Source organism: Myotis yumanensis, unplaced genomic scaffold (genome assembly GCF_028538775.1).
Source record: "Myotis yumanensis isolate MYYU_CA2020_CCGP unplaced genomic scaffold, mMyoYum1.0.hap1 SCAF_1, whole genome shotgun sequence".
Classification (NCBI taxonomy): Eukaryota; Metazoa; Chordata; class Mammalia; order Chiroptera; family Vespertilionidae; genus Myotis; species Myotis yumanensis.
In genome coordinates this window covers 198,197,502-198,216,095 of record NW_027223752.1, presented here as the reverse complement: position 1 = coordinate 198,216,095, position 18,594 = coordinate 198,197,502, and the positions used below count along the sequence as shown (strand labels likewise).

The following is an 18,594-nucleotide window of genomic DNA, read 5'->3' as shown; positions in this document are numbered from 1 at the left end:
AGTCATGGGATGTAAAATACAACATAGGGAATATAGTCAATAAGATTGTAATAATTTTATATGGTGCCAGTAGAGTACTAGGCTTATCGGGGATCACTTCCTAAGTTATATAAATATCTAACCACTATATACTGTTGACCTGAAATCAATATAATATTGAATGTCAACTGTAATTGAAAAATACATTAAAGAATCTAAAAATTAAAAAAAAAAAAAAATTAAGGAGAAACCAAGATGGCGGCATAGGTAAACAGGGAGTTTGCTGCCTCGAACAACCACTTCAAAAATACAACTAAAAGACAGAACGGACATCACACAGAACCACAGGAAGGCTGGCTGAGTGGAAGTTCTACAACTAGGAGGAAAGAGAAAAGCATACCGAGGCTCAGAGGAGGCGCAGTGCTGAAGTAAAATACTAAGGTGCGGAGTGCATGCGGAGTGGGCTGGAGGCTGAGGGCGTGGTTGTCGTTTTCAATCGGGAGGGAATCTCAGGCTCTGAGCTCCAGTTCCAGGCGAGTCTCTAGGGACCCAGACTCATATGGGAGAAGCGGGACTGTCTGGCATCGCTCAGAACCCTAGGGCAGCTTTCTCTCCAAGGGGCTTGCAGCGATTACCGGGACACTGAGAAGCAAAGCCTCTGAGGGAAAGACTGAGAGCAGCCATAATTGCTAGCCCCGCCCTGTTGATCCCATGGGACCCGCCCCGCCCAAGCCCTGCAGGGAGGCTTTTGCTGGACAGCCTCAGGCAAAGGCTAGATTAGTACCTCCCTAGAGATCCAGGAGCCAGGAAGCCCAAAGGTCAGAGTGGGACCATCCAGTTTGCAGCTCTGTGGAACCATAAAAGACACACTCAGGGGGCAGACTCAGTGAGCACCAAAGCCCCATTGAAGCAAGTCTAGCCCCAGAGCAGTGTCTCCAGCACAGAAGTTCTCCCACCGCAGACACAGCTGATTCTCACAGCCAATTGGCTTGGAGGTCAATTCCTCACAGTGATAACTACAACAATCAAGGCTTAACTATAACAAGACTGTGCACAAAGCCCACAAGGGGGTGCACCAAGAGTGTCTACCTCAGGTAATTGGGACACTTAGCACAGAAAGGCACTCTATCGACACAGTGAAGCATAAGAAATGCCGAGACAAAGAAACAGGACACAAACGACAGAATTGGAGGCAAGCAAACTGTTGGATATAGAGTTCAAAACCACACTTTTAAGGTCTTTAAAGAACTGTCTAGAAGCCGCCGATAAATTTAATAAGGCCCTCGAAAAGACTGGTGAGACCGCCGATAAATGTAGTGAGATCTTCAAGAAGACTGGTGAGACCGCCGATAAATGTATTGAGATCCTCAAGAAATCTAATGAGACCCTCGATGTTGTGATAAAGGACCAACTAGAAATTAAGCAGACACTGACTGAAATAAAGAATATTATACAGAATCCCAACAGCAGACCAGAGGGTCGCAAGGATCAAGTCAAAGATTTGAAATACGAAGAAGCAAAAAACACCCAACCGGAAAAGCAAAATGAAAAAAGAATCCAAAAATACGAAGATAGTGTAAGGAGCCTCTGGGACAGCTTCAAGCGTACCAACATCTGAATTATAGGGGTGCCAGAAGATGAGAGAGAGCAAGATATTGAAAACCTATTTGAAGAAATAATGACAGAAAACTTCCCTACCTGGTGAAAGGAATAGACTTACAAGTCCAGGAAGTGCAGAGAACCCCAAACAAAAGGAATCCAAAGAGGACCACACCAAGACACATCATAATTAAAATGCCAAGAGCAAAAGACAAAGAGAGAATCCTAAAAGCAGCAAGAGAAAGAAAATCAGTTACCTACAAGGGAGTACCCATACGACTGTCAGCTGATTTCTCAACAGAAACTTGGCAGGCCAGAAGGGAGTGGCAAGAAATATTCAAAGTGATGAATACCAAGAACCTACAACCAAGATTACTTTATCCAGCAAAGCTATCATTCAGAAGTGAAGGTCAGATAAAGAGCTTCACAGATAAGAAAAAGCTAAAGGAGTTCATCACCACCAAACCAGTATTATATGAAATGCTGAAAGGTATTCTTTAAGAAGAGGAAGAAGAAGAAAAAGGCAAAGATACAAATTATGAACAAGAAATACAAATCTATCAACAAGTGAATCTAAGAATCAAGTGAATAAATAATCTGATGAACTGGTGATTGTAATAGAATCAGGGACATAGAATGGGAATGGACTGACTATTCTTGGGGGGGGCGGGGAAGGGGTGTGGGGGTGAGTAATGAGATTAAACAATAATTGTGCACCTATGGATGAGGACAGTGGGTAGGGAGTGAGGGCAGAGGGTGGGGTTGGAACTGGGTGGAGGGGAGTTATGGTGGGAAAAAAGAGTAACTAATGTAATAATCTGAACAATAAAGATTTAATTAAAAAAAAATTAAATAAGTTTAGCTTCAAAATTTGGGGGTGGGGGGAATAGAGGACATTAAAAAGTGAATTTACCCGCCCTGGCCAGTGTGGCTCAGTTGGTTGGGTGTCTCCCTGTGCACAAAAAGGTTGTAAGCTGGATTCCCAATCAGAGCACATGCCCAACTTGCAGGCTCAATCACTAGTAGGGGGCATGTAGGAGGCAGCCAGTTGATGTTTCACTCTCACATTGATGTTTCTTTCTCTCCCTTCCTTCCTCTATAAAAACCAATAAAAAGTGATTTACCCTAACACCTGAAGTTTTCATAGGTCATTTCAAAATTAGAAAAAAGATACTTTTCAAAGCAGTGTTATTTATAAAATAATCTAAACGTTATTTTCAGAAATAAGTTCATACTTCTTTCATCATTATCAAGACAGATCCTTTTCCTATTAACTATCTGCTTGGCTTTTTTCATATCTCCTTTTGCCTTTCTTTTAGACGATACTGTTTCGGGAGACAATATTCCACCGATCACAAATCCTCCTGAAATTTAATAACAAAAAAAAAGATAAAAGTATTATACCTGGGAAAGTGAAAACTTTGAAGCAGAACTCTTTAAATTATTACAGCAATTTCTTTACAAAGTACAAAAGAATATATTATTATTCCTATATTCTATAACTAGTACTTCAAATAACATAAATACCAACCCATTTCACTAATGTCTCTACTATCCTAAATCTAGAAAGCACTAATTAAATGATTAAATGGAAAAAAATGATTAAATGACCTCTGTTGCTTAAAAACAATAGTCATCAGTGAAGGTTTATAACAAACAAAAGGCAGGAATGAAATAATTATAGCAATCCACATCTGAGTTTAGTACTTTGACTTTAGATTTATCCATCAAAGAGAAGAAATAACTGCAGGATAATACTGACTATACTTTAATGTCCGCCCTCTACCATTGCTGTAGAAATATATGATGATGAAATGGAATCCTATCTAATAAAACAGTAATATGCAAATTAACCATCACTCTGACACAAATATGGTGGCGCCCATAGCCACAAGATGGCAGTGCCCAGTACTCTCAGCCCTGCTGGAGTGCTCCAGTCCCGGGGGGCGGCCACTGAGGACAGGGCCTGCTTGGCTGTCGCCGTGGCAATCCGGGAGCAGACAAGCGGGCCCCACAGACCGCGTACAGCAGGGCCCACTTGGCCGTCACTGGCAGTGACCAGGGAGTGGCCAAGCGGGTCCCGCAGACCACACACAGCAGGGCCCACTTGCTGTTGCCTGTGGCAACCCAGGAGCAGCCAAGCGGGCCCCACAGACAGCAGAGAACCATGGGGAGCGGGCCTAAGCCGTCAGTAGGAGATTCCCCGAGGGTTCCCGGATTGGAGAGGGTGCACGTTGGGCTGAGGAACCCCCCTCCGCCCCCAGACCCGTGCACCAATTTCATGCACCAATTTTGTGCACCAGGCCTCTAGTGAGATTAATAATAAAGGAATACTTAATCTTTGCCAGTTATATTTTCTTATGTTCTGATTTATGCTTAATTTTATGAAATTAGAAATCTTGTTACATAGTATTGAAATAATAACACTCTATAAAGCTGCACAAATTACTACCAAAAAGAAAAAGAAATCAGCATCTCTGTAGTAATTAGAGAAATCTGGATTTCAATCTATTCCTGTTACATTATGGGGATATGATGAATAATTATGTAGAACAATGCTTAGCACTTAATGTATACAAGTAAACCAGCAATCTTCATGATCATTTTTTACTCTTATACATTAGAGTGTAAATTTTACCCGATTTCCTTTCTTGATAATCTACTCGCTCCCCCCGCCAGTATTCCAAAGGTTTCAATCGTATCCTCTTGGTCCTGCGCAGGTTTGGTGTGTTGGAGGGCAATACTGTATAAAGATATTAGACAAAATTAAAGACATATAAATGTTTAGTTGACTGATACTTTGCAGTGGAAAGAATATTACCTTCTAGAACACTAATAATGCTTTCAGACAAAACATTTTTTTTTAAAAGTTGACATATTTGTGCTAATAATTAAAAAAATGCCAATGAAGAACTAGGCTACTAGATTGGCAAAGATTTAAAAAATTGATAATACCCAGGGTTAATGATGTTTAAAGGTACACAGGAATTCTCATATTTTAGGTAGAAATGTAAAATGATTGAAGAAAATTTGACAATACCTATAATTATAATACTCTTTGACTCAAATTTCATTTCGAGAAAATGAGTTTGTTCACAAAAATATTCACAAAAATGGGCAAAGCTATAGGTAAAAGAACAATTATAGTAGTACTGTTTAAAATAGAAACAGAAAACAAAAATTTAAAATGAAAGCCATCTAAATGTTTCATAATAGGAAATGTGTAAATTGGGGTAGTCATATATATGCATATGTTTGTGTGTATAATATACATATCCACTCGCTTTATTTGAACAATGCAAAGTGTTATATACTAAGCTGGCTATATAATCAAATTCCTATGCTCTTACTTTTTGTTTGCTAGAGCTGTCTAAATTTCCCAGTCTAACTGTATTGTTTGAATGAAAATCTTCTTATTTTTTCTTACATATTTTAGTTACTAGTTGTTTAATTTTCCTATCTTCTTCATAAATTGTTCATGTCATTGTATGTTCTTCTATACCCTCTGTTCAACTTTTATTTTAACTTTAAATTCCATTTTGTCTAATATTAAAATTGCACTATTTTATTTTTATTTACATTAGCCTATCTAATTCTTTAACAAACTTTTATTTTAAAACTTGTTTTAAGTGTTCCTTAAAACATATAGGTGAATTTTTATTATTGAACCAAATCTGATAGTCTCTTAGTAGAGGAATTCAATTCATTCATACTTATTTAGTGTAACAACCTGACCTTTATTCCTACCATCTTATTTTATATTTTAAGTTATATTAGTGATACTTCTAATTTTTGTTTGTTTGATCAAATGACCATTTCTTTTCTCCCCTCTCCTTGGTTACTTTAAAGTTGTACTGTGCTTTTTCACTCTACTATTGCTTACCTTCCCATTCCTGACACTCAAAACATCACACTCCTATTTTTTTCATGATTATATAAAAAACTATATTCCTTATGAAGATATGCTATTCTCTTTTTTGTCATTTGGTAAAATGAAACACTTTTAGACTACAATAGTCCCCCCTTTTCAACTGGGGATATGTTCCAAGACCCCCAATAGATGCTCAAAACTGCAAATAGTACCAAACATTATATATACTATGTTTCTCCTATACATACATACCTTTTCACTTAAAGGAAGCCCTTTATGGCTCCTCTTTGGCATATCTGAATTGCCAGCATCACTATTCTTGCACATTGGGGCCATTATTAAGTAAAATTCGGGTTACTTGCACTGCAAGCACTGCAAAGCCACAACAGTAGATTGATAACCCAGACAGCTACTAAGTAACTAAAGCATGGATACACTGAATCATCCCTGAACAAAGGGATGATTCACATCCCGGATTGGGATGAAGCAGAACAGTGCAAGATTTCATCACACTACTCAGAATGGCAGGCAATTTAAAGCTAGAGTTGTTTATTTCTGAAACTTTTCCATGAAATATTTTCAGACCATAGTTGACCACAGATAATTGAAACTATGGATAAGAATGAACTACTGTTCTTGTATATCCCTTTTCTGCCCCTATTTTCCTCCCCACCAGACCAACTTTTAAGATAATCTGGATTTTAAAGTATTATCATGAAAATCCTTACTTAGCACTTATAAATCCCAAATCACATTAGCATTAAGTAGTAGATACACCCTCATCAGCACTGAGGATAGGCCCTGTATAATCCCCTCCCCCAGGATGCATGTGGGACCTGTGATCTCTTCTCATGAATAGCATATGAGAAAGGTGATGGGAAGTCACTCCTGTGATTCCATTAGGATTATAGATATGACAATGTACAGCCCTAACCGGTTTGGCTCAGTGGATAGGGCGTCGGCCTGCGGATTGAAAGGTGCCAGGTTCGATTCCGGTCAAGGGCATGTACCTTGGTTGAGGGCACATCCCCAGTAGGGGGTTTGCAGGAGGCAGCTGATCGATGTTTCTCTCTCATCGATGTTTCTAACTCTCTATCCCTCTCCCTTCCTCTCTGTAAAAAATCAATAAAATATATTTAAAAATATATATATATATATGACAATGTACAGGTATTATACACATAAAACACTATCTAGCAGAAGCAGGGAGAAAGTCTTCCTTGGTGACTTTGAAGAAGCAAGCTGCCATACTTTGAGTGGCCTATGAAAAGAAGCAAGCTGCCATCCTGGCAGGTGGCCTCTAGAAGCTGAAAACAAACAAAAAAACAGGTACCTTAGTCCTACCATTTCAAGGAACTAAATTATGCTAACAAGCACATGACCTTGGAAAAGGACTCTAAGCCTCAAATGAGACTACAGCCCAGGCTGACACTTTTGACTACAGCCTATAAAACCCTTGAACAGAGGACCCACCTAATCTGTGCCTGGACTCCTAATCCACAGGAATCACCTATCTACACTAATAAAAGACAAACATGCAAACTGTCCATACCTTTGCTACGCCTTAAGCCACGCCCACCAGCCAATTAGAGTGACCATTTGCAAATTAACCCAACCAAGATGGCGGCCGGCAGCCACGGAGCTGTAGCGAGCAGGAGGCTTGGTTGCCCCAATGATGGAGGAAGCCAAGCTTCCCGCTTGCCGCAGCGGGCTCTCAGCTCCACCCAAAGCAACAAAGTTTCAATTACAGAAGGTAAATAAACCCGATACCTGCTTTCAGCTGGCCGTGGCCACGAAGCTGGAGTGAGCAGGAGGTTTCCCTCCCACCCACCCTGGCCGACTCTGAGCTCCTCTCAAGGCTACAAAGTTTCAATTATAGAAGGTAAATAAATCCCAGAATAATAAAAAAAAAAAAGAAAGAAAGAAAAAAAGGAGAGGCTGGGAGCTTCCGTCGCCGGGTGGCTTAGCCAGCCTGAAAACGGCCCTCAGCCCCTCACCCAGACAGGCCAGGCACCCCAGTGGGGACCCCCCACCCTAAAGGGGGTGTGACCAGCTGCAAACAGCCATCAGCCCATCATCCAGGCTGGCCAGGCACCAAGCGGGACCCCCACTCTGATCCGGGACACCCTTCAGGGCAAACCAGCCGACCCCCACCTGTGCACCAGGCCTCTATCCTATATAGTAAAAGGGTAATATGCAAACTGATCCTAACAGCAGAAAGACTGGGAATGGCTGGTCACTATGACACACACTGACCACCAGGGGGCAGACACTCAATGCAGGAGCTGCCCCCTGGTGGTCAGTGCGCTCCCACAGGGGGAGCTCTGCTCAGCCACAAGCCAGGCTGACAGCTGCCAGTACAGCGGTGGTGGTGGGAGCCTTTCCCGCCTCCTCAGCAGCGCTAAGGATGTCTGACTGCAGCTTAGGCCTGCTCCCCGCTGGCAAATGGACATCCCCCGGGGGCTCCTGGGTTGCCAGAGGGATGTCTGACTGCCAGCTTGGGCCCGATTCCCCAGGGAGCGGGCCTAAGCCAGCAGGTGGACATCCTTCAAGGGGTCCCAGACTGCAGGAGGGCATAGGCCTTGCTGAGGGATGCCCCCTAAGTGCACAAATTTTTGTGCACTGGGCCTCTAGATATATACTAGAGGAATATGCAAATATGCAAATTAGCCAGGACACCGTAACATCACGACCGCACAACAGGGACCTGAGGCTGCATAGCGCCTAGCCAGGGTGAGGGACTTCAGGCCGCATCCCCCACCTGGCGGGGCTTGACAAGGGGACCTCAGGCCACACTCTCCCCTGCCCCAGTGCTGGGGGGCCTGAGGCTGCGCCCTCCTGCCCGGCAGGGCTTGATGGGGGTAGGGCCAGCCAGGTCTGGGTCTCCTGTTTTTTCGAAGCACGTGCAAGTGGTGGGTGGGTACTTGACTCTGGGTCTTGCGGCGTGCCCCAGACTTTGAAAGGCAGGAGATTTTCATATACATTTTACTAATTTTCTTTCATCTCTAACACTTCTATTATAGAGAAAGGTCAAATAGCAATATTAAAATATTTCCTCTAATGAATTCCCTTTTAATGTGCATGAATTTCGAGCACCTAGTCACTAGTGAAATAATAAAAATGTGTTGTTTTAGCCACTAAATTTATGTTAATTTAGTACACAGTAATAAAAAACACACACATTATTTAAATTTGACCACATATATTTCAAGAATCATTCCTCAGTACCATTTCCTCTCTTTGGACTAAACTCTGATTTAGATGATACTTGGTTAGAATAGCTAACATAGGTATTTTACATGGAGGGTACTAAACTAAATTTATTATGTCAAAAATAAATTCAACTATTAGAAAGAAAGATATCTTGGGTAGTTATAAGATTAAATGGATTGTAATATATTTCTGAAAGTAGACGATAGATGTTACTTCATTCTTCCATTAAGGGCTCAGTGCACGAATTTGTGCACCTTAAAAGGAACTGTGGGTTGCGAGGCTGCGGTGGGCACAGGGGTGAGTCTCAGCCCATCCTTTCTGCCCCTGCCTGGCCCCTCCCGCCACAGCCCCCCCTCCCCGGGTCCCCTCTGCCGGCAGCCCCGCTCCCACTGCCACCATTCCCATGTGCTGATGATGCTGGCCCCGCTTGCACCCGCTGACCACATGGAGCAATTGGGGCCGGCGCCATCAGCGGGTGCAAGCGGCAGCTGCTGCCCCGCTCACCCCTCAGGAGCAGAGGAGGTGGAGAAGCCCTCAGGGGCAATCGGGGCCAGCAGCCGCCACTCGCACCCGCTGACAGCATCAAGTGATCGGGGCTGGCACTAGGTGCCGACAGCGGGTGCAAGTGGGGCTAGTGCCGGCAGCAGGTGCGAGCGCCAGGCGGGACCGCGTCGTGCAGGAGCAAAGAATTTTCAGTAACCACCAGAGGCTCGCCCCGATGACAGCAACAAGCACCCTGCCTTTGTCTGGCACCCCCACTCATCTGCTCCACCATAATGCCGCGGCCAACGCTCACCACGTTTCACGCGTGCCCCGTGGTGGTCAGTGCACATGATAGCAACCGGTTGTTTAGTTGTTCGGTTGTTCCGCAATTCGGTCTATTTACATATTAGCCTTTTATTATATAGGAGGATTGTTATACAGATAGGCAGTGCTAGTCATTTAACTTTTTCTTTCTGTAAGGGAACTTCTCTCCTTAAAATTTAGGAATTTTATTCACTTATGTATAGAGATGTATCTTTTTCAATAATTCTGTCTGCCAGTTGATAAACTCATTCAAACTACAGATTAAACTATTAATTGCATATTTTGTCTGTTGTCTCCAATGTTATTTCCACTGGCTTTCTTTTTTTCTCATAGCTTCCATCTTTTGTATTTCTGCTTTGAGGAATTTCTTCCATGTCAATACTAGCTACTAACCGAGTCCTCAATAGTGACTATTTTTACATTCAGTTCATTTGCTGACTCTTTAAACTGAAAAATAGTAATTTAGTAGCAGAAAGTCTTCTATGCTATAACTGAACCTCTGAAAGTGCTCATATTTTTTTTGTCAATTGTTTTCCATCTACTATAAAAGTTCTAGCTCACTGATATTGCCTGCTGTTTTTAGGAATGCTTGTTTTCCTCTGCGGTTACTGGAGCCCTTGCCCAGGGACATTATTTTTCTTCTGTTTGCCTATTCCTGACCCTATTCATCATTCCACTCCAAGACAAGCATTAAGCAATATAAGGTATAGCAGTCTCTCTTCAGATGGGCTTCCAAAATACTAACTGAGATGTGAAAGTTTATGGTTGAAGCAACGTGAGAAAGCTCCACTCATACGGGTTCTCTTCAGGCATAGCACAGGAGCATTCACAGCCAAGTATAGGAAGAAACATAAAAGCCACTCTAATTCCACAAAAATGAGAGGTCCCATGAATCATGACTGGCAAATACCTATTTGGGAAAGAACCATGGAGTTTTCATCCTCACATGGGCTTTTACATGGATGCCCCAGCTCCCATGCTACTATTTAGCTATCCAAGCTATTGCTTTATTTAGGATTGAACTAGGGAAAAATAGGTGATGAAGTTGTCAGGGATACCATTTACTTAGCAGTTATATTTTATAGAATTCTCCATCCTAGATTCTTAGCCTAGATAGGATCATGTTCCTTACTCTGACACAAAGAATGAGTACAGGTTGACAATAAAGAAACTCAGGTGTCCTGTGATGATTTACTATGAAATTCATAAAAATTAAATATGTAGTTTTAATTTATCTGCCAATTAATCCAAATAATATTTCCCTTACTTGAGAAAAATTAAGTTATATTTAGAAACAGAGGTTCTAAAACATTAAAAGTCAGAAATAATCTTACCTAATTTGTGATGTATTTTGTTCTTTTGTGCCACTCCAAATCTTTTTACTCTTGAGTTATCTGCAAAATGCAAAAGATAATTTCATAAACAAGGGCACTAATTTCATGTTTAGCTAAAGTGTATTACTTGGTTAACTTCAGCATAAGCATTTTAACCCTTTGCGGTCCAATGTTATTTTTGGAATTCAAACAGTCTGGTCCAAATTAATTGAAGGGATTGAATGTTGAACTTTTTAATGTTCTCATTGCTCGACGTTGGACCTGCTCCTAGCGCCTGGTCTGTCGAGTCAGCCTCAAGGTTGGACCGAAAAGGGATAAATAAAATTTGACCTGAAAATGCATTTTATTACTCCTTCTGCTTTTCACTGTTAATAAAGACTAATGAAAGACAGTATAACATTTCTCTAGATTTTGATACAATGAATATATCTAAAGAGCATAGGAGTTAAAAATAAAAAACAGGTTTTCTGTTGCTCGTGGACTTCAGTTGAAATAAGCCATTGGTGGATAAAAATGCAGGGTGTAATAATTAACGATTAATATGTTAATAAAGTAATCTATGATCTTTAAAGCTCTAAAATAGTACAACTATACTGAATTTAGCAGTGTGTCAGAGGCTTTCAACTTTGGTGTGGTAAATAGCATCTAAACATAGCTGCCACTAATTCTTTCTCTTCCCTTGCACAAATATTCTTTATGGAGAAATGGAGTCTAATTCCCTTCTCCTTGAATCTCTTCTGGCCATAGTGACTTGCTTGACTAACAGTGCAGCAGAAATGATATTCTGGGACTTCAAAGGCTAAGTCCTAAAAAGATATGCAGGTTCCACCTGAGCATCTTGATCTTCACTTTGGGGACAGAGAGCCACCATATATGAAGACTCACTATTCCAAGACTGCCACACTATGAGAAAATCCATGCTAACCACATGGAAAGGTTATGTGGAGGAGAAGAGACGTTGGGCCAGCTCCCAACAATTCTAGCTACCCTGGTTGGATGCCAAATAATGTAACTGAAGAAGCACCTTGGACTTCCTGCCCAGTTAAGCTTTCAAATTACTCCAGCCCAGAAGCTTGCATCTAACTACAAATGTATACAGAGCCTGAGTGATAATTGCCCAGCTAAGCCAAGGCAACCTACAGAACCATGAGAGATAAAAAACAATTTTTATCTGAAGCCACCAAGTTTTGGAGGGTTTTACTGCAATACGTATATAGAACACTTAATATCCATGAACCGGCTAAAATTTCTGATACAATTTTGTATGTAATATGCATTTCCTGAAAGGTAGATCTAAGCAGGCCTAAACTGTCAGTTGGACCTCCCCGACGGGCTCCCGGACTGGGAGAGGGCACAGGCCAGGCTGAGGGACCACCCCCTCCCCCCGCCGCCCGAGTGCATGATTTTCGTGCACCGGGCCTTTAGTATACTATAAATGGGTTAACTGTATGGTATGTAAAGTATCCTATATAATAGAAGGTTAATATGCAAATCAACCAAACAGCAGAATGACTCATCGCTATGACCACCAGCGGGCAGACGCTCAATGCAGGAGCTGCCCCCTGGTGGTCAGTGCACTCCCATAGGGGAGCGCCGCTCAGTCAGAAGCCAGGTTCATGGCTGGCAAGTGCAGTGGCAGTGGTGGGAGCCTCTCCCGCCTCTGCAGCAGCACTAAGGACCCCTCAGAAGTCCCAGACTGCGAGAGGGCACAGGCCGGGCTGAGGGATCACCACCCCCTGCCCCCCACAGTGCACAAATGTCATGCACCAGGCCTCTAGTATCTCAATAAAGCTATTACCAAAAAGAAAAAGAATCCAAATTCCCATGCAATGCCCTCTGGAACAAGTAGAAAACCAGTCTCTGCTTGAAAGTTTCCCACAGGACTGGGTCTTGGAGGCAGCTGGTGGAGTCAGAGAAGGGACAAAGCAAGTAATAGGAACCAGGTTTCTCACTACCTGAGAAGGAGTTTATAAAAATGGACTCTGGTCAGATGTTCTGATATGAACTCATAATTACTAAATATAAGTACAGAAATAGATATAGATGCTTGTGTATATATACAGTGTAGATATACAGGTATATGTGTATCTATTTTGTGTGTTAGTCTGCTAAAGGAGCCTAGAAGCAATGATATTCCAGTAAAATGAGCACAACAAGCACCCAGATCTGAGCTTCTATATGTCATCCTCCATTAACCCTTTGCACTCCGAACCATTCTGGACATTGGCTACCGGCTACTCGATGCTACTTTGCGGCGGAAACGTGCATTTACAGACCCTCGTATTATTTAGTATAATTTTGGAACCAAGTAACGTATTATAATGATATTAGACTTATATAAATTGGGTGACATCGAGGAATGTATATTTGCAAAAAAAACAATATTTTATTGTTTATAATTTTGTACAGTATGATAAGTTTTGTAATACTCCCCAATATGCATTGCAGGCTGATTAGTGCATGTTTGACAGTAATAAGTGGTTTGACGCCTGCCACCAGGTGTTTTCCTGTTAGAACACACAATGCAGTCCCGTTTTCTTTGTCCCACATCGGGAATATGTAGTTTATTGTTTAATCCGACACAAAACCCGCTGACATTTCTTGTATATATCTTAGTAATTTTACGATATTTTGATTTAATTTCTTGTGCCATTTCAAGATAAAACTTCAGGGAAACATGCATGTCTCAAAAAGTTGCGTTGAAATACCTCAATTCCCTGTAATCACTAATAAACTGCAATGTCCCCTGAGAGGGGACATCCGAGTGATATGCTAGAATTCCGATGTCCCCTGAGAGGGGACAGCGGAGTGCAAAGGGTTAAAAAGAAACTAGCTTTTTAGGAGAAATAACTGATTCCAGAGTTGAGACATGGGACCTAGAACATCCTATGCCAATAAGACAGTATTCAAAACATGATAGAAATATGACAAAAGGACATATGGAACAGTTGAAAGGATACCTACTAGCCAAATATGGCATAATTTAAGTACTAGAATAAACAATAAATGTCACAACCCACTAAATAAAATAGGAACCTAATAGTAGTCTGTAATCTACACTAATAAAAGAGAAACATGGTAATTAGCATATGACCGCTACACTTTTCATTGGCTAATCAGTGAGTATATGCAAATTAACTGTCAGGAAAGATGGCGGCCGGCAACCAGGCAGCTGGAAGCAACATGAGGCTTGCTTGCTTCAGTGAAGGAGGACTCCAACGTTCCCCGCCTGCCACTGCCGGCCTCTGACCTGGCAGTTTGAAACATTGTAACAAATATAGAAGCTAAACAAAACCCCAGAAACCAGCTTTCAGCCGCTGGGATCTCAGAGCTGGAGTTATACATTGTTTCGATTATAGAACCCAAACAAACCAGATACCAGCTTTCAGCAGCCGAGGCCTCAGAGCTAGAGCCAGAGCTAAAGTTGGCCCAAAATAAAAAAAAGAAAAGAAAAAAAGTAGTGGTTGGGAGCTTCAGTCAATTGCCACCTTAAAGCAGCCCTCAGCCCCTCACCCAGACTGGCCAGGCACCCCAGTGGGGACCCCCACCCTGAAGGGTGTGTGACCAGCTGCAAACAGCCATCATCCCCTCATCCAGGCTGGCCAGGCACCCCAGTGGGAACCCCCACCTTGATCCAGGACACCCTTCAGGGCAAACCAGCCGGCCCCCAGGCTTCTATCCTATATAATAAAAGGGTAACATGCCTCCCAGCACCGGGATCAGCGGAGCCGCGAGGCCTCCTGGCACCGGATCAGCGTGACAGGACAGCGCCCAAACCCCCTGATCGACCTGCAACTCTGTGTGTGACAGGGTGCAGTGTCCCAACCCCCTAATAGGCCCTGCTCCGTGTGTGACAGGGTGTGGTGCCCCAACCCCCACCCCCCGACAGGCCCTGCTGTGTGCGTGACAGGGGGTGGCACCGCAACCTCCCCATCGACCCTGCCTTGAGTGTGACAGGGGGCGGTGCCCCAACCCCCCAATCGGCCATACCGTGAGCGTGACTGAGGGTGGCATCGCAACCTCCCAATCCGCCCTGCTCTGTGCATGTCAGGGGGTGGCGCCCCAACTCCCCAATCAGCCCTGCTCTGAGCCCGACCAAGGGCTGCACCTAGGGATTGGGCCTGCCCTCTGCCACCCAGGAGCAGGCCTAAGCCAGCAGGTCGTTATCTCCCAAGGGGTCCCAGACTGTGAGAGGGCACAGGCCGGGCTGAGGGACCCCCCCCCCCCCTTCCCTCCCCGAGTGCACAAATTTTTGTGCACCGGGCCTCTAGTCCTATATAATAAAAGCCTAATATGCAAACTGACCAAATGACGGACTGAATGGCGGAACAACAAGCAGAGCAACCGGTCGCTATGACACACACTGACCACCAGGGAGCAGACGCTCAACGCAAGAGCTGCTCCCAGCCCGCAAGCCCTGATCACCCTGCCGGTTGCCCCACAGATTGGCTCTGATCACCAGCCAGAGCTAGGGACCCTACCCATGCACTAATTTCGTGCACCTGGCCTCTAGTAATATAAATAATGAATAAAAAAAAATGGTGAAGGGGTAAAAGAACTATTTCTTATAGAATGCTAACAAACTAATTGAAAAGGAATTAGAGAAATAGAAAATAATTTGGTATCACTAATGGCTGATGGTTCAGGTGGGAATGTTAATAGATGCTAAGATTGGTGTGGAAGTTTGAGAAGAAACAAATTATTAAAACAGTATCAGAGCATCACTCCACAAAACACTTTTCAATTATGAAAGAAAATTTTTATCTTTAGAGTGGAGAAATCTGGCAATAACTTGAGTAGGTGATCAAGACTAATATCACCAGTAGGAGATGGAGCAACATTGTGAACCTTCTAACATCATGCGCAAAGAACAAGCATTATTTCTGTAGTATTCTGTCAAATGTACATGGCTGGCAGCTGATCATAAGGAAACATCAAAGAGACCCAGGTTGAAGGTCATTCTAAAGAATGAAAAGCTTGGAGAAACCAAGATGGCGGCATAGGTAAACACCTGAAATTGCTGCCTCACACAACCACTTCAAAAATACAACTGAAAGACAAAACGGACATCATCCAGAACCACAGGAAGGCTGGCTGAGTGGAAATTCTACAACTAGAAGGAAAGAGAAAAGCACACTGAGACTCAGAGGAGGTGTGGAAGTAAAGTGCAGAGGTACGAAGGCGCACATGGAAAGGGCTGGCAACTGAGGGCGCGGCTGTCTTTTTGAATCGGGAGGGAGTCTCAAGCTCCTGACTGCTCTGAACTCCAGTTCCAGGCGAGTCTCTGGGGACCCAGACTCATATGGGGAGAAACTGGACTGTCTGGCAGTGGGCAGAACTCGAGGTCGGCTTTCTCTCAGAGGTGCTTGCAGCGATTACTTCGGGACACTGACACCCAGGGCCTCTTAGGGCAGGACTGAGGATCAGCCATAGCTGTTTGCTTTGCCCTGTTGATTCCCTGAGACCCCGCCCCATCCAAGCTGTGCACGAGGCTTTTGCATATGAAAGGCCTGGCCCTTTGCAATCTAAAATTACCTAGCAAACTGCAGCTGGGTCAGAGAGACCAAGAACATCCAAAAGAAGGCCCAAGACCCCACAACAGCTTGCATTGCTTCACAGCTGGGCCTTATCTGGGCACCTCCACATCCCAAACCAAGAAGAGGAATCTGCAGATCTCTCTGTAGCTCCTGCTGGGTAGCCTCAGGCAGAGGCTAGATTAGTACCTTCTTAGAGATCCAAGAGCCAGTGTACCCAGTGGTCAGAGTGGGACCATCCAGATTACAACTCTTCAGATCATAAGGGACACACTCACGGGGCAGACTCAGTGAGCACCAAAGCCCCGCTGAAGCAATCTTGCCCCATAAGGGTGTCTCCAGCACAGAAGTTCTCCCACCGTAAACACAGCTGATTCTCACAGCCAATTGGCCTGAAGGTCAATTCCTCCCAGTGATACCTACAACAATCAAGGTTTAACTACAACGTGACTGTGCACACAGCCCACAAAGGGGTGCACCAAGAGTGTCCACCTCAGGTAATTGGGAGGTTGAGCCACTGGGCCCTATAGGACACCTAGCACAGAAAGCCACTCTATCAACACATGGAAGTAGCCAAAATTCGGAGACAAAAAAACAGGTCACAAATGACAGAAATGGAGGAAAGCAAACTACTGGATATAGAGTTCAAAACTACGGTTATAAGGTTTTTCAAGAATTTTCTAGAAACCGCCGATAAATTTAGTGAGACCCTCCATAAATCTAATGAGACCCTCAAGGATATAAAAAAGGACCCACTAGAAATTAAGCATATACTGCCTGAAATAAAGAATATTATACAGAGATCCAACAGCAGACTAGAAGATAGCAAGAATCAAGTCAAAGATTTGATATACGAAAAATCAAAAAACGCCCAATCAGAAAAGCAACAACAAAAAAAGAATCCAAAAATATGAAGATAGTGTAAGGAGCCTCTGGGACAACTTCAAGCGTACCAACATCCAAATTATGGGGGTGCCAGAAAAAGAGAGAGAGCAAGATACTGAAAACCTATTTGAAGAAATAATGACAGAAAACTTCCCCAACCTGGTGAAAGAAATAGACTTACAAGTCCAAGAAGCGCAGAGAACCCCAAACAAAAGGAATCCAAAGAGGACCACACCGAGACACATCATAATTAAAATGCCAAGAGCAAAAGACAAAGAGAGAATCCTGAAAGCAGCAAGAGAAAAACAGTCAGTTACCTACAAGGGAGTACCCATACGACTGTCAGCTGATTTCTCAACAGAAACTATGCAGGCCAGAAGGGAGTGGCAAGAAATATTCAAAGTGATGAATACCAAGAACCTACAACCAAGACTACTTTATCCAGCAAAGCTATCATTCAGAATTGAAGGTCAGATAAAGAGCTTCACAGATAAGAAAAAGCTAAAGGAGTTCATCACCACCAAACCAATTTTATATGAAATGCTGAAAGGTATCCTTTAAGAAGAGGAAGGGGAAGAGGAGGAGGAGGAGGAGGGAGGAGGAGAAGGAGGAGGAGGAGGAGGAGGAGGGAAGAGGAAGGAGGAGAAAGGAGGAAGAAGGAGGAAGCAGGAGGGAGGAGGAGAAGGAGGAGGAGGAGGGAGGAGGAGGAAGGAGGAAGGAGGAGGAGGAGGGGAGAGGAAGGAGGAGGAGGAGGGAGGAGGAGGAGGAAGGAGGAAGAAGGAGAGACTGGACAAAAATCATACACCAATGGGTGAGGACAGTGTGGGGGTGGGTAAGAGCAGAGGGTGGGGTGGGATCCGGGTGAAGGGGAGCTATGGGGGTAAAAAAGAGGAAAAACTGTAATAATCTGAGCAATAAAGATTCAGTTTTAAAAAAAGAGTAAGTATTTAAAACACATTTGCCATTGGTGCTAATTTAAATAAAAACACAGCACACCTATTTCCATATGTATGATGTCATAAAAAATTAAGACAGTAGAAAATAACTTACCTGAATTTTCCTGAACTTCCTCATCATCTACATCTGAATTATTCTTTCCAGACATTAAATTATTCTTGAGTCTGAAAGGTCCACTTAAGAAAAAAAAATGCAAACCATAAAGTCTGTGCTTTCATAATTCATATATCTAATAATCTATCTTAAAGGTAATTTTTCTCCAAAAACTGACAAAAGATTTCTTTCTTATAAAGCAATAGCAATATTATAGGTTATCAATATACTTACTTGCTGCATAAAACAAAGAATCTACAATTTAAATCTATAACTGACTGTCAAACATGATAAATTCTGAGTTTTATAGCCTTTAAAGTAA

At 43.1% G+C, this 18,594-nt stretch overlaps 1 protein-coding gene across 2 annotated transcripts in view; it reads right to left on the bottom strand.

The window, feature by feature from the left end:
* CENPC (centromere protein C) overlaps positions 1 to 18,594 on the bottom strand; it is a 72,425-nt gene that overhangs the window by 15,343 nt on the left and 38,488 nt on the right. For both annotated transcript variants that reach the window (XM_070395736.1, XM_070395726.1), the window contains 4 exons: positions 18,273 to 18,355; positions 10,804 to 10,863; positions 4,217 to 4,321; positions 2,814 to 2,942 (listed from right to left, as the gene is read on the bottom strand). In XM_070395736.1, coding sequence (XP_070251837.1) covers positions 2,814 to 2,942; positions 4,217 to 4,321; positions 10,804 to 10,863; positions 18,273 to 18,355 — 377 coding nt within the window. The remainder of the gene's footprint in view (positions 1 to 2,813; positions 2,943 to 4,216; positions 4,322 to 10,803; positions 10,864 to 18,272; positions 18,356 to 18,594) is intronic.